Source organism: Leptodactylus fuscus, chromosome 2 (genome assembly GCF_031893055.1).
Source record: "Leptodactylus fuscus isolate aLepFus1 chromosome 2, aLepFus1.hap2, whole genome shotgun sequence".
NCBI classification, from domain to species: Eukaryota; Metazoa; Chordata; class Amphibia; order Anura; family Leptodactylidae; genus Leptodactylus; species Leptodactylus fuscus.
In genome coordinates this window covers 37535035-37552125 of record NC_134266.1, presented here as the reverse complement: position 1 = coordinate 37552125, position 17091 = coordinate 37535035, and the positions used below count along the sequence as shown (strand labels likewise).

At 42.0% G+C, this 17091-nt stretch overlaps 1 protein-coding gene across 1 annotated transcript; it reads right to left on the bottom strand.

Annotated features, from left to right (window-relative positions):
* Positions 1–365: 365 nt before the first annotated feature.
* Positions 366–16815, bottom strand: VTN (vitronectin). The gene is made up of 8 exons (XM_075263627.1): positions 16749–16815; positions 13047–13166; positions 12153–12398; positions 11888–12027; positions 8454–8610; positions 6366–6518; positions 2118–2432; positions 366–624 (listed from the first exon to the last, which is right to left on the bottom strand). The coding sequence occupies exons 1-8, from the start codon at positions 16813–16815 to the stop codon at positions 497–499; spliced, it is 1326 nt and encodes a 441-aa protein (XP_075119728.1). The 3' UTR covers positions 366–496.
* Between the last annotated feature and the right edge of the window lie 276 nt (positions 16816–17091).

The window sequence follows — 17091 nt, the reverse complement described above, 5'->3', positions numbered from 1 at the left end:
TGTGATAACGGGATTAAACATACAGGAGTTACCTATAATAACATTCATTTTTCATGGATGGAGCTTCTGTCCCTGTGAGCTCACAATCGTGTATGAAGACTTTAGGGTAAGAAAATATAGCACCTTCCCCATATACAGTAGTGCTTTTCCGATGTACAGATATTTGGTAATACTAGAGGCAACACGGTGGCTTAGTGGTTAACATTGCAGCGCTGAAGTCCTGGGTTTGAATCCCGCCAGGAACAACATCTGTGCAATATTCAAAGTGACAATAAAAGAGCAAAACTTTGCTTGGGAGTTATGACTTAACAAACTTTATTCAACCCACCATTATCTCATTTTTATTTATTAGGATCACACCCAGATCATAAATCCATCTTTATATGGCAGAAAATTGACAAATACATTTTAGTTATGTCAGAGATAGACAGATGTAAAATTCTTGAAATGATTGGTTGTTGAATTTAATTTCTTGAATATATTGCTAAGGAATGCCTTATCCTCTTGACTTCTTTATCTTAGAAGACGTCTTGCATCCCAGCCAGTATTCTGCAATGGATCGAGGGTAGCGAGGAGAAACGCGGTCCACACGCTTTGTCTGAAGGTTAACACGGTAATATTTATCTGCGCATGAAAAAAAACCCCAAAAAAATCATAGAATAAGTATTCATAATTAGTATTTATAGATCTAACAGTAACTCGGGGAGTGGAGCATTGTGGGATCTGTAAAGCGCTGCGGAATATGATGGCGCTATATAAGTAAGCATAATACATAAATAAATAAATACATTCTACATTAGATGAATAGCAAAATTTCTCACTTAAAGGGATTGTCCAGGCAAAAATGGATAACCACTCTAACTTTTAAATTCCGATGCTCCAGTGTCCTCCCATCACGTTCTGGACCTTCTGTTGAATGGGTCTTTTCTGGATTTTGCCTTTAACGGCTGAGACCCCCTGTTACAGAAAAGCAGCTTTTTTTTGTTGCGGTTTTTTGAGTAAGGAATGGATTGAGCAGAAGGGGGAAGTATAAGGGCTTCTTATATATTTTCCATTCCCTTTGTAGCCATTACTGGGTTTGGCTCAAGAAATTGCAACAAAATCTGCAAAAATAAAAGCTGAATCCAGAGCATTTTGTCACGTCCATGTGTAAGCAGGCTCTCTTAAACGTTGTGTCAGTAGTGGTATATATTCGGTGCAAACATGTATACAATGTATAGTTCCAGCCTATGCTACTGTATATTGTTTGCCCATCACACCTATTGTAAAAAAAATTACATGTAATACACAGTATTTGTTTTGGTAGCATTATATACGCGTGGTTATAGACAGAGAATTCCCCTGTGTATATGGTGAACATGTACCTCGAATGTGAAGGTATCTGAGTTTAATTTCATGCTATTGTTTCGACTAAAAGGGTTGTCTGACATAATAACACCTATCCAGTGTTTGCAAATGTAAAATAAAAAAAAATACTAAAATAAGACCTACCTCGAAAATAAGCCCTAGTTACAGTTCATTAAAAAAAAAAAAAGTGTCTAGACAGCTATACATGTAAATAAGTAAATAGAATACAGCAGAATAGATACCGTAGACCAGGGGTGCCCAATACGTCGATTGCGATCTACTGGTAGATCGCAAAGGACGTATGGGTCGATCGCGGGATGCAGGGATCCCCGGTGTCTGGTTGTTCACAGTGCAGGCTGAGAGTCATCTCCGGACACTGGCAGGCAGGGCTGTGAACAAACAGACACCGGGAATCCCTGGGCGGCCACAGAACGCCGCTGTCTCCTGCTCTCACGATCCGCCCGACCCCGCCCACATGCCTGGCCCTGCCCACAGACGCCGGCCCCACCCACAAGCCCGCCCGGGCCCACCCATAGGCCTGCCCACAGGCCCGCCCTGGCCCCGCCCTAGTAAATCTTTTGCCTTGGTCAGCGACATCAAGTCATTTGTGAAGTTTTAAAAGGAGAGCTCTATATATTAGTTAGGGTTTGTTCTATATTCTACAACTGAACGTGTTGGACAACCCTTTTAAAGAAGCGTCTTCACTGGATTTATCTTTAGTCCATTGTTTAGTCCGCCAAACAACCCGTAAGCTCTAGGATCATACACACCATTTTTAAAGAAGTAAACACTTTGTACTGGTTGGCATTTTGGTTGACTTTCAGGAGGAACCCAATCCGGATCATCCTCTACATTATAGTTATAATCGTAATTGTAGCTGAGAAGGTCATCTAGTATGTGGAAGGTATCATCCAAGCTTGGTCTTCTCTTGCGGCTCCTCCTTCGGTTATTCTTTCGCTTCTTACTACGACGTGGAGCAGATTTTTTCTTTTCAGGAATATATAATCTGCTGGGCAACACAGCATCAACTCCATTTGGGACTCCTTTCCAGTCTTTGCTTATATAGCGGGGAACATCATTGCTATCTGTAAATATATATGAAATAAGAAATACATATACAGTCCTATGAAAAAGTTTGGGCACCCCTATTAATCTTAATCATTTTTAGTTCTAAATATTTTGGTGTTTGCAGCAGCCATTTCAGTTTGATATATCTAATAACTGATGGACACAGTAATATTTCAGGATTGAAATGAGGTTTATTGTACTAACAGAAAATGTGCAATATGCATTAAACCAAAATTTGACCGGTGCAAAAGTATGGGCACCTCAACAGAAAAGTGACATTAATATTTAGTAGATCCTCCTTTTGCAAAGATAACAGCCTCTAGTCGCTTCCTGTAGCTTTTAATCAGTTCCTGGATAAAGGTATTTTGGACAAACAATTCAAGTTCAGTTAAGTTAGATGGTCGCCGAGCATGGACAGCCCGCTTCAAATCATCCCACAGATGTTCAATGGTATTCAGGTCTGGGGACTGGGATGGCCATTCCAGAACATTGTAATTGTTCCTCTGCATGAATGCCTGAGGATTTGGAGCAGTGTTTTGGATCATTGTCTTGCTGAAATATCCATCCCCGGCGTAACTTCAACTTCGTCACTGATTCTTGAACATTATTCTCAAGAATCTGCTGATACTGAGTGGAATCCATGCGACTCTCAACTTTAACAAGATTCCCGGGGGCTGGCATTGGCCACACAGCCCCAAAGCATGATGGAACCTCCACCAAATTTTACAGTGGGTAGCAAGTGTTTTTCTTGGAATGCTGTTTCTTTTTGGACGCCATGCATAACGCCTTTTTTTTTTATAACCAAACAACTCAATCTTTGTTTCCAAAATGAAGTTGGCTTCTCCAAATGTGCTTTTGCATACCTCAGGCAACTCTATTTGTGGCGTACGTGCAGAAACAGCTTCTTTCTCATCACTCTCCCATACAGCTTCTCCTTGTGCAAAGTGCGCTGTATTGCTGACTGATGCACAGTGACACCATCTGCAGCAAGATGATGCTGCAGCTCTTTGGAGGTGGTCTGTGGATTGTCCTTGACTGTTCTCACCATTCTTCTTCTCTGCCTTTCTGATATTTTTCTTGGCCTGCCACTTCTGGGCTTAACAAGAACTGTCCCTGTGGTCTTCCATTTCCTTACTATGTTCCTCACAGTGGAAACTGATAGGTTAAATCTCTGAGACAACGTTTTGTATCCTTCCCCTGAACAACTATGTTGAACAATCTTTGTTTTCAGATAATTTGAGAGCGGGCTGTCCATGCTCGGCGACCATCAAACTTAACTGAACTTGAATTGTTTTGTAGAAAGAAATGGTCCAAAATACCTTTATCCAGGATCCAGGAACTGATTAAAAGCTACAGGAAGCGACTAGAGGCTGTGATCTTTGCAAAAGGAGGATGTACTAAATATTAATGTCACTTTTCTGTTGAGGTGCCCATATTTTTGCACCGGTCAAATTTTGGTTTAATGCATATTGCGCATTTTCTGTTAGTACAATAAACCTCATTTCAATCCTGAAATATTACTGTGTCCATCAGTTATTAGATATATCAAACTGAAATGGCTGTTGCAAACACCAAAATATTTAGAACTAAAAATGATTAAGATTAATAGGGGCGCCCAAACTTTTTCATAGGACTGTAAATAATAACATATTCCACAACTGCTCATCATAAAGATTACAATACATGAAACACATGTAAACTGCAGCGGTTTCAAGATTGCATATACTTAATAACTTAATGTTGACCTGAGTCTAGAACTTCCCGGCTGACTGAAGCTACAATGCACAGGAATATTGTAGAATACTTTCCAATATATGGTGGGTTTCAATTACTCACTATTTTCAAGATCTTTGTATGTTTTTGGAGTATGGGAGGAAATCCACACAAACTCAGGGAGAACATACAAACTCCTTGCAGATGTTGTCTTGGTAGGATTTGAACCCATGACTGCAAGGCTGCAGTGCTAACCACTGAGCCACCGTGTTGCCCGAATATACTGTATTCTTGTTCAGATCCAGAGGATAAACGCTTGTATATACAGATGTTACGACTCGAGTAAAACCCCTTGCAAACGACCATATGAAAGGTCAGTGTGCTATCCGGGTTCATTTCTGTTCATTGTATGAAAGGTGCCGCGGAAGGAAGGACGGCCGGCGCATGGTGTCGCCTGTTCGTCGCCTGTGCCATTCATGCATGGCCGCTGGTTAGTACACGGTCATGAGCTACAGGCTTTAACCAAACTTTCTGGGATAAATTGTTGCAGCAAGATAAGTGAATGACTCCACATTGGTGATAGTTACCTTTCATACAATATCATGCTGCAGCAGTTTAACCTTCTTCTGGGTTAACTTTACTACATTTGCTATATACAGTCCTGCATTCAGCTGGGAAGTATTGTGTTCAGTCTAGGCCGTGAAGGCAAACCTATGGCACGCGTGCCAGAGGTGGACTCAGAGTCCTCTCTGAGGGCACCCATCTGTGGAACAGTTTGTACTGTGTGGGGGCCACTTTGCAGGAGATTGTACTGTGTGGGGGCCACTTTGCAATAGATTGTACTATGTGGAGCAAATTGTACTGTGTATGGGCCACTTTGTAGCAGATTGTACTGTGTAGCCCACTGTGGAGCAAATTGTACTGTGTGGGGACCACTTTGCAGCAGATTGTACTGTGTATGGACCACTTTGTAGCAGATTGTAGTGTGTGGGGGCCACTTTGTAGCAGATTGTACTGTGTGGGGACCACTTTGCAGCAGATTGTACTGTGTGGAGCCCACTGTGGAGCAGATTGTACTGTGTATGGGCCACTTTGTAGCAGATTGTACTGTGTAGCCCACTGTGGAGCAAATTGTACTGTGTGGGGACCACTTTGCAGCAGATTGTACTGTGTATGGACCACTTTGTAGCAGATTGTAGTGTGTGGGGGCCACTTTGTAGCAGATTGTACTGTGTGGGGACCACTTTGCAGCAGATTGTACTGTGTGGAGCCCACTGTGGAGCAGATTGTACTGTGTATGGGCCACTTTGTAGCAGATTGTAGTGTGTGGGGGCCACTTTGTAGCAGATTGTACTGTGTGGGGACCACTTTGCAGCAGATTGTACTGTGTGGAGCCCACTGTGGAGCAGATTGTACTGTGTATGGGCCACTTTGTAGCAGATTGTTGTGTGTGGGGGCCACTTTGTAGCAGATTGTACGGTGTGGGGACCACTTTGCAGCAGATTGTACTGTGTGGAGCCCACTGTGGAGCAGATTGTACTGTGTGGAGCCCTTCACTATTTTTATTACACATTATATGTTTTATAGCTGACAAGTGATATTATTACAGACCATCTGTAATTGTCCCCAATTGTGGATCTGCACAGTATTAAGGTTAAATTGCCATGTTGGCACATTGTGATAAATTAGTGGGTTTTGGGCACTCAGTCTTTAAAAGGTTCGCCATCACTGATCTAGGCAATGCTCTGTGTGCATTGTAACATTAATTGATAAATTAAGAAAACCTCAGAGATTTTGCAGAAATGCCATTGTAAAGTGGCACCATCTCCTTGGTGGGTGAATAGGCCCACACATTATTATGACAGTAGTTCTCTCTGTCTCTCATGCATTTGCTACACAAATGCTCAGCATTGGCAGCAGATAGTTATATGGCCGCACCTCAGGACTACCTACACAGATTGGAGCACAATGTTTCTAGCACTGCAACATTCACTGTCAACGCAGGGCACAAGTCTTCAACTAACACAGGAATGGCCACACCATTGATATATCAGCTAACTCCTATTGTATACACCGGGGGAGCCTGGACTACACAGAGAATATTGGTATAAGACAGTGAAGTAAAGTGCCACATTCCAGTAATAACAATAACTGTGTCTTCTAGTATATTGACATAACATATATATATATATATATATGTAAAACTATTGAAAAACTTAATTTTTCTCTACACTTACCTTTGAACCACGCTCCAAAGATATAGTCAAAGTCTTGTTCCCAGCTATCATAGTGGATCATTACGTATCGTGTGAACAGGTCTGATGGGGATGAGGCCATACACTCTTCAATGGTAGGCTGGTTTTTGAACTCATACTGCCAATACCTACTACCTATGGCGAATAAGCATGCATTTACAGTTATTGGTTATTCACATCATAGACATCAATTTGCCATCACTTTCTGGTTAGTGCAGTCTGGTTGCTGGGATCGCCACTGATCATGAGACTGAAGAGGTTGTAGCACTGCTTTACTGCTTCATACCCTTTAATGTTTTTCCCTACATAGCAGGTGGAGGAGGACGCTGTGCAGGGTACTAGAGCACGGGGACAGCTCTATACATAGAAATGGGGCTGGGCTGCAGTTCCTGCACATCAGGTAACTATGAGCTTCACTGTGCAAGGAAGAACTTTAAGAGTTTGTCATTCTAAAGCAGTGTCATGGCCCTGTCAATCTCAGGATTGGTGGGACCCTGTCAGTCAGACCCAAAAGGGAACATGGAGTAACATACAGCACATAATATTAATAGAGATGAGCGAACACTGTTCGGATCAGCCGTTCCGAACAGCACGCTCCCATAGAAATGAATGGAAGCACCTGGCACGGCGACCGTCCGCCGGCAAAGTGTACGTGCCAGGTGCTTCCATTCATTTCTATGGGAGCGTGCTGTTCGGAACGGCTGATCCGAACAGTGTTCGCTCATCTCTAAATATTAACATGGTGTGCACTTTGAAATATGTGACCTGTAACCCAATTGGATGTCATGCAGCATTCTCAAGTTTATGTAAGGGGTTTTTCAGGATTTATACATTGATGACCTGTCCTTAGTATAGGATATAGATGTGTTCTATAGGGGTCTGATATCCAGGACCCCATCACTCAGCTGTTTGAAGAAGCTGCGGTTACATGGCACAGCAGCAGCTCAGTCCCATTAAAGCATTGTTTAGTCCCTATACAATGTATGGCTCTGTGCTTGGTATTCAGTGAAGACACCCCAGGGCTCACCCGAACGCTACAACTAACTTAACCAGCTTATCTGCGGGGTCCTGTGTGCTGGACCTTCATAGATCCCAGATTGAGGACATAGCCTAAGAATAAGTCTAAGTCCGGAAAACCCCAAAAAACACTGAAATAGGCAATTCCTTCAACTCTAAACTTACAGAACTGTTTTATAGGAATATGTAGGAATATGTGAGCCGATTGTAGTGGACAGTTATATTACAGAATTGTTATACAGTCCATTGCTCTAAGTCAGTGGGGCAGATTTATGAAAACTGACTTAGGCCAGGGACCCACATGGCGTAAAATCTACGGTTAGACTGCGGCAGAAACACTGTAGAAAAAAAACACAGTATTTTACAGTCACTGCAAGGTGGATAGGATAGCGAATCTAATACACACCTTGCGGAAAAATATGAGGAGTGGACACAATACAAATTCCAGAACCCCATTTCTAGCGAACCCCATATACCTACTGGAAGACTGGCGTTTTCCCTATAATGGAAGCAGAAAGTTCACAGAACAAAACTCTTCGGACTTTCTGAGAAAAGCACTACAGCAAAAACCGCGATGCGTTGCCGCCATGATTTTTCCCGCAGCATTTTGTTACTGCGGCCCGCTATGTGAGGCCTTAGCCTTAGTTGTCCATAGCCACCAATCACAGCACAGCTTTCATTTTTCAAACATTCTACAGGTAATGAAAGCTGTGCTGTGATTGGTTGGTATTGGCATTTACAACAAGTTTTTTTATACAATTTTTATAATTCTACCCCACTGTGTTTCAAATACAGAAAATCTGTTCCCTATTTTTTCCCTAATAAATAAACTTAGAATAGGGTACAGATCCTTTAGACAATGTTAGGGGTTTGCTTTTTTTGATAATAACCAACATAATTTTCCTACCTAAGGTTCACCAAACATCATTCACAGTTTCCTTGTTCTATTATTGGATCACTCATCCAGAGCAAATATGAGACATGATCTGCAAGTATCACCCATATGATATGGTATTTGATATCGCTTAAAGGTTCTGTATTGGTGAATATTACCTTTAAAGAAGTATGCTTTTTCATTCCCTTCGTAAGTATTGGCTGGAAGTGAAAACGCGGCATCAATATTGTCTGGAATGTTTGAAAAACCATCACTAATGGCACGAGGGTATTCAGGGTCCAGGGCTGTATCAGTAAACCTCCAGTATTGTGTACCCTATAAAATCAGGCAGGTGTAAGACTATGGATTTCTTCAGTAGTTGAATACATAGGAGAACGTGTTGTATTATGACATCATATCAAATAACGGATGTACATTAAAGTCAAATCATTTCACCACTGTTTTGGCCCCAGTTTTGGCATGCAGGGTTTTTCTGTCCGCTTGAGAAGTCGGACATCTTCACTTGCGGACAGGGAAGGACGGGCACGGAGTGCAAAAGAACGCACCCGATGCCCATTGAAATAAATGACAGGTGTCACGGACACTACATGTCGGACACCGACGGTAGTGTGAACGCTCCCTTAGACTCCCATTGATTCTAAGGTTAGACCATCAATATCTAGTTCAAGACAGCCATGTTACATTTTGTACTGAAACCATGAAGCCTCCAATGACACCAGCCCAATTGTCTCCAAGCTGAATGGCACAGATTTCTCTAGCCCTAATCTTATGTGTCCCGTGGCTCTAGTTTCACACACATACTCTCTACATATCAGCTGTTCATGCTGCCTGTACTTGGAAAATAAAATAATTGGCAAGGTTATTCTGACACTTGGCTCAGACTAAACTTGTCATTCAGCCGTATTACAGCCCACAGCACATTTATAGATATGATACTTATTGCGGTATTTATGAATTGTCACTGTTATCATCATTAATATTGTTATTTCATTCATTCATATTTTATATCATGATGTGATTGAAGCCCTCAAGAGCCACATCTTCATGCATTAATGGTGAAAGCCTCTGTCTTACTCTAGGGGAACGTACATCAACTATTCGCAATGGGACTGGAATGTACATTGACAGCCCCACTAGAAGATTTCTTATCTACTTTCCAGTAAAGCATCAGTCAATGAAGCATAGATAGATAATAATGTTGCATAATCATCAATGAAAACGTTACAAATGTTAATCGAAATCTAAGGCTTAAAGGGGTTATCCAGGCTAAAACTGTATTCATTAATTAGGCCAGGGGAGGTGAAAATAAAGATAATTATACTCACTTGTCCACAGTGCTCCGGCACCTCCCCACGCCATCCGGTCCTGCAGCTCTGTTGTCTTCTGCCGGAAGTACCCACCGCACTACCTGTGACATCCCCGCAGGGTTGAACCTACCTGTTTCGCCGCCCGAGGCGAACGACAGAAAGCACCCCCCCGGGGGGCAGAGGGGGCGGAGCGAAGGGGGCGTGGCGGAGCGGTATTAGCAGGCAGAGAGCAGGCAAGGGGAGGACCTGCTCTCTGCCTGAGCGTGAAGGGAGGCTGCTGGAGCAGCGCGGCTCCAGTGGCCTCCCCAATCCACCGCTCGGTGACGGTGATGCTAAGCCAGTCCAGGACAGCTTGTCCTGGACTGGCTTAGCCTGGTAAGCAAAAATTCCGCCCTCCGCGAGGCCCTGGCATAGCGCCGCCTGAAGCAGTCACTTCAGGTCTCCTCATGGAAGGTGCGGCGCTGCATCCCCGGTACCTTTCCCGAGACCACTGAGGCCTCCAATTGGTCTAAGCAGTCATGTGAATGCTGAGGCCAATCAGCAGCCTCACCGGGAGGGAACTGGGACGTCACAGCTAACGGGAAATTCCACAGCAAGTAGACATCTGAGCTGCAGGACCATGCTGGGCTGGGAGGACACCGGCACATTGGGGACAGGTGAGTATGGGGGAGTTTTTTTGCTTTTTTTTCACCTCCCCGGCCTAATTAGAAAATTATGTTTAGCCTGGACTCTTTTAATACTGGACTCAAAGATCACAATAGAGTTTCCGTGTGAGACTTTACCCCACATCCAGCTTAAAATCAGTGGAGAGAAAAGTCCTGCAAAGAGGACTTTACTCTCTGCTGTTTTCACAGTAAATTGGGCGGAAAACCAGTGGACACCATTATAGTCTATGAGGTGTGCAGGTCTCCATGTGTAACCGCTTTATAAGCGGACAGGGTTTCCATCTTTTTGTTCCCCATGTGACCCTAGCATTAGATTTATGGCTATTTTGGTCATTCAGATTAAGTAGCCTGATGACTTTCAGATCACACTGTTGTTAAAAGATGGACATTAGGCAAGACTGGTGTTTTCCTCTCTGGTCTAGATAGACATTGCCCTGCCAGAGTTTGCTAATTTATGGTGAGGAGCAGATTTCAAAAGGAGGTGCGCGTGCTGCCCATGCTATTAATTCATGGCAGGCCGATTGCAACACGGTTGTCTGCAACAGGCCTAGCATGTAAACGTATTTATGGCGTTCAGTGGTGGACATTTATTTTAACCATTAAAATTAAAAAGATATTACTAGGTCTGGTCTCCTCCACCTTCCCTCTTCTGCCATCACCATGTCCCTAAACTGTCTTCCCCTAACAGTAAGACTTCTCAAAGACATTTCCATCCTTAGCTCTATAGTTTACCTCTTCATATAAGAAGCTTACCATTCATTCACATCTGTGTTCGGTATTGTGTTCGGACAGTCAACATGGGGACTCCCCGAACGGAATACTGAACATAACTGCATGCGGCGTGCAGTGAAAGCACACGGACCCCATATACTATAATGTGGTCCGTGTGCTTGCCGCACGCTGCCCACACGAATCTTACGTGCAGGAAAGTAGCTTGTGAACTACTTTCTTGTCCGCATGATCCCTGCGGAGATCTGGCAGCAAGCACACGGACCCCATTATAGTTTATGGGGTCCGTGTGTTTTCACTGGCACACCGCTTGCAGTTGCATTCGGTATTCCATTGCTTCAGGAATTAGGAAATGGTTTTTAGAAGCTTTTTTTTTTTTTACATGAGGCATTTTTTGAAGCATTTTTTGAGGCATTTTTAGTTTTTGTTTTTTTCCTCCAGCACAGTGTATGGACCTTGAAAAAAACGCTAGCAGTTTTTGAAGTGTTTTTTGTCAAAAACCACATCAAAAACAGCAACATGGTTTTTCTGCCTCCCATTGTTTTTTTTCAGGTGGAATCTGCCTGAAGAAAGGTCAGCTTGCTTCTTTTTTTCTGCTAGCGGAAAATAAACGCTAGCGGAAAAAAAAGCTAGCGAATCCTATAGAAGTCAATGGGGAGGCGGATTTTGAGGCGGATTCCGCGTCAAAATCCTCACCAAAAAAACTCCAGCCTTATACCTCTTAATGTGCTATTTATGGTAGTTCTGGTACAACGTGGTTATCAACATCCATATCTGTCATCTTCTTCTTCAGCATCAAACAAATGTTCCATTTGTGTTTTCTGAGCATTGTTAGGCATAGAAATTGCAAAGGAAAATTCAAAAATTAAAAATAGAAAATGACCTTCCCACCTTAAACAGATAAGTCTTCCCCTGGCAGTTCAGGCGAGTGAATGCAGCATCTATAGGACCTTCTATACCCCATACGTCCTTGATGAGTTTTGGGTATCCATCCAATGCACGTTTATCATCAAGTTCATAAAAGTATTTTCCTTTATAAGATAAAAAAAATGGCATCAGCTAGTACGTTAGGTATTAACTCCCAACTGATTTGTTACAAAATAAAAATCACATATACATCACCAAACCAAATTGTGTTACGGATGCGCCTCCATACCTCGGAAGGCATAGACAGAGCCATTTTTAAAGTTTGTAAAAGCATCAAAGGGTCTCCCACTACAGAGTTCCTCGGGGCTTTCTTCTGTGGCAGGTGGTGTTGTAGTGATGACTTCCATTTCAGGAGTAGATGCCACCAGCTCATCTGAAGATGTTGTAAGCTGAGTCAACTCTGAATCTGTTGTCTCATTAAACATATCGTAATTGTACTCGTCTTCAGGAGTGTCAAAAACATCTCCTCGTGTCTCTGTAACAGAAGACCATACAGTAGATCCACTTAATGTCTATCATTTAAAGGGGCTCTATCATTGGGAAAAGTAATTTTTAGATAAGCACATCCTTGCATAGGCTTGAGAAAGGCTATTCCACACCTACCTTTTGTATGTAAATTGTCTCAGTAGATTTTGAGTAAGTCCGTTTTTATCCATATGCTAATGAGCTTCCACCGTGCACCGGAAGCATGTCAGCAAGCCAATAGGCCTCTGAGAAGGTCGGCATGATGTTAAAGGGAGCGCCCTCTATTGGTTTGCTTGACTGAGTCTTCCTAATTACATCATGGAAGACAGACTTGCACATTCTTAGTCAGCGCCCTCTATTGGTGTGCATTCTTGAGGCACTGACTTCCTAATTACATCATGGAAGTCAGATTTGCATATTCTTCCCATGTTCCTTTGCACAGTGGAGCGCTCATGGCTTAATAAGACTCCACACACCTAAATGGTGGTTCTCTCCCTATGGAGTGACGATATCCCCACAAAAGACATACTGATAGGGAATTTAGATAGTGATCCCTATATAGGACAACAACATGCAATGTCTGTAAGGTGCTAGGGATATGTTGGAGCTATACAAGTAACAGAAATATATCAATACTGTGGAGTTGTTCCCTTCTTACCTTTTGGTTTGCAGATTGAAATGTAGTCATCGCAGCAGCTCTTGTAATATATACATAAATTATCACATTGACATTTCTTGTTCGCATCGAATCCACTGAAACATCTCCCGGCACAGGACTCTGTAACAAGAACACAGGAAGGCAGTGATCCTGGTCAGTGAAGAAGAATCACATTTTTACCCTTAGATAGGAGTTAGGAGATTTTGGAATAGTATTAGATAAACCAGCAGTGACAAATGTATTTAAGAAATTCCTTATAGACACAAACATTGTAAATGGCCGTCACACGGCTGCATTACTTTCAATGTCTGTGACTGGGGGCTATTCACATCACCAATATTTTGTCTGTTGCAATGGACCGTCAACATATAGGTCATGCTTGTCAGGCTGTCTCTTACAGAAATCAACAAGAGGTTGTAGGAGCTAATTTGTGGTGGAAAATAACCCCAGTGTGAACATACCCTTAAAGTATACCTGTTGTTTCCGGAGCCTTCTCAAGATAAGCTGCTATGTTTGTGTACATGAGGAGTAACGCTATCTCTGGTCATTATATGGCTTATATTCTACAGTTTTTATCAGTCTCACCTTTGCCTATTGTATCTGGGGTGCCTGATATACTAAAACTGGTAAATGGAGACTAGCCGCCATATACTGCACACAGTAAGTACAAGAGAATCTGCTCCATAACTCTCTCACACTCAGAAACAGCCTCAGCACCATGCAGGACATATATGGAGAACTACTGACCTATATTCCTGTAGTAGACAATTTATATTCAGATTTAGCATCACACTTATCATACAGTTACATACACTAACATGGGGACCTGAAAGTTGGAGACCCTGTATTCTTAAAAAGCGGTAGATGAGGAAACCTGTGTACCCAATAGTCTATAATGGGGTCCGCAGCGTTTCCCCCCAGTTTCTATTATTTTTTATACTGAAAAATATCCTGGACAATCCCTTTAACTGCCTACTAACTATTGACCAGGTTAAAACATCCAGCGGGCTGCCTGCAACACGTAGGGATATTTTAGAATGTTTTATTCTGGTCTTCTATGACTTTATGGTGGACACATTGGAGAATATTTATCAATAGAAGTCTGACACTTTTCTGTCTACATTTACTACAAAATTTATCAACATCCTTCCTACTAATATTATAAATGAATGTGAAAATTTGTATGTTTGTTACTCAATCACAAAAAAAAAAAAACAGCTGAACAGATTTGAATGAAATTTGGCGCATAGATAGTTTGTAACCTCGATTAACACATAAGCTACTTTTTATCCCGGTAAATGACATGGCTTCACAACTGTTATGAATTTATGTTCATATACTATATTACACTGCTTTTTCTGCCAGGACTATCAGTTAATTGGAGTTTTCTAATAAAGCCAGGTCTGTTATCTCTCTATGTTAAAACACAGATAACACTGAATCCATTGTGTACAAGCATTTACATATTATCTGATCTGCTCCAGTGCTGACACACTGACATGGGAAAACCCCTTTAATCCAAATTGGCAGTCTGCCAATTTTAAACATGCGGGGAAAAAGAAAATGTAATTTGTCGCAAAATTCTAACACAACGAGAGCTATGAAGGTAGCCAGAAGTCAACAGAGTTCTCAAGCGGAGAAGCTTGAGAGCTGCCGAAATGCCAGAGCAGGCAGATCATCAACACCAACAACACTCTCATTATATGGCATCCCAGCGAACTGCCAGAACAATCATGGGCACAGCGCGAGGAACAAGTTCAGTGGCAGGCCATCTTGACAGCTGCCAAAACGCTGGAGCAAGTGGATCATCAATGCCATAAACACGCTCATGATATGGCATTCCAGTGAGCTGCTGAGATGCCAAAACAATCACAGGCACAGCACGAGGAACAAGTTGAGCAGCAGGGCAGCTTGAGAACTGCCGAAATGCCGGAGTAGGTGAACCATCGAGGGCAGCAATTTGCTGAATATAGGCAGATCATCGACGCCAAAAACACGCAGACAAAGTTGTGGCCAGAGGCTAGTATATATATACTTATGAGCGTATATACTTATGCACCAAAAAGAACAGAACAATATGGCAGGACATGGTTTAGACGGATCCTACTTGATGACACATTTATGAAACAGAAAAGAATGAATATGGCTCAAATTTTCTTGTACAAAGTAGACCAAGTTTAATATAGTGTAAACGTATGAATTTATGAAGCATTTCTTAGTGCGCTATAAATTCCCATTAGAAGCTATGACAGTGTGAAGCATGTTTAATTCCAAAAAGAGATGATTTATAATGGCGGACCCAATCCTATCATCCCAATAAATGTGAAAATATAAATTCTCCTTGTTATTGATAGTATTTGGTAAAATCTTTCTATAACCATAGTCCTATCGTATAGTTTTATCATACAACAGTAATATTTAATCCCAAGCCCTTTGATGTTTGCTCCCTGTTTCATCACATGTTTATTTGCCGATTTTGCACATCTATTGACTCAGCAAGGTCAATGCGCTGTTATTTTCTTACAAAAAAAAAAAGAGGAATTTTCCTTTTCAAGTCATGAGTTGACTGTGAAAGTATGAGAAAAAATATAGTAAAAAACCCACAAATGTAATGCAGTGGTTTAATATCTGAAGTCATACCTAGTACACATCTTTGGTTATAAAATAATTATAGTATAAAAACGTAGAATTAAATACTATGAGAACTTTTTCAACCTGCTTCTAAAATGAAAAAAAAAGCAACCTAGAAAATGATATTCATAAAAAATCTAAATTTTTTGCTTTATAGCTCCTATGCAGGAGTTTCAGCAATATAAACCCCTTAAGGCCGGGGACCCATGGGCCGGAAACGCAGAGTGAAAAATCGCGGCGTTTTGCTGTACTTGCAAAGTGGATGGGATTTATGCGAAGCCCATGCCCACTTTGCGGAAAAAATTGCAACACCGGACAAGCTGTGATTTCCAAAACCGTTGCGGTTTTGAAAATCGCAGCATGTCAATTATATCTACAAAAACGCCGGCGAATTTCCCATAGATATAATTGTAACAGAAAGTCCGCGGAGGAAAACTCTGTGAACTTTCTGTTCAAAGTGCTGCCGGAAGAACCGCAATGCGTTCACGCCACGGTTGTTCCCGCAGCGCTTTAGCATGGCTGTTCCAGCCCGTGGGTCCTTAGCTTTAAGTAGACACTTGGATATAGATAACATATGAACTGGAGGAGATACCTAAAGACGCCAAACAATATGTATTAATATGTACTGATTAGGGTTGAGTGATCGGGATCGGAAACGATCAGATTCTGATCGGCGATTGCATAAATTTCACGATCGCGATCAGAATTCCAATCCCGATCTTTTCCGGCGGGATCGGGGTTATCTCAAGATCGGTTCAACCCCATTCATGTATATATCATTAATAGGGTTGAGCGATCGGGATCGGAAAAGATCGGATCTTGATCGGCGATCGAGCAAATTTCACGATCGCCATCGGGATTGGCTGGAAAATCATCGGAAATCGGATTTTAAAATCGATCCTGAAATCTCAAGATCGGCTCAATCCTAGTATTGATATTGGTAAAGTTTACATCACGTATATGAATATATCCTTATACTCCATAAATAAACTTGGAATAGAACTCAATAACCCAAACAAATGCTGCTACAATTCTACAGGTATAAACAGCCACATTCCCAGATCTACCTACCTTCAGCGGCCTGGGCAAGCCAGGTTGCCCCGAAGAGCAGGAGAACAGAGAGCAGCCGAGCTCTCATCGCTGGACTTTGTGGACACTCCAGTCCGCACTCCTTTCTACTTTGGTATACACTCTGACCTCTGATTTTATCCTCCTGTTTGTTTGATGTTTCACCACTTTTGTTTGCACAGATCAACTAACGAATATATTTTTTTCTAACCCCCCCCCCCACACACACACACACACAGTGTTCCAGGAATCAATCCTAATAAAAACACTAAATGGGCGGGGGGGTATATGCTCACAGATTAACTTTATGATTTAGTAAAATAAGATATATTTTAACACTATTTGG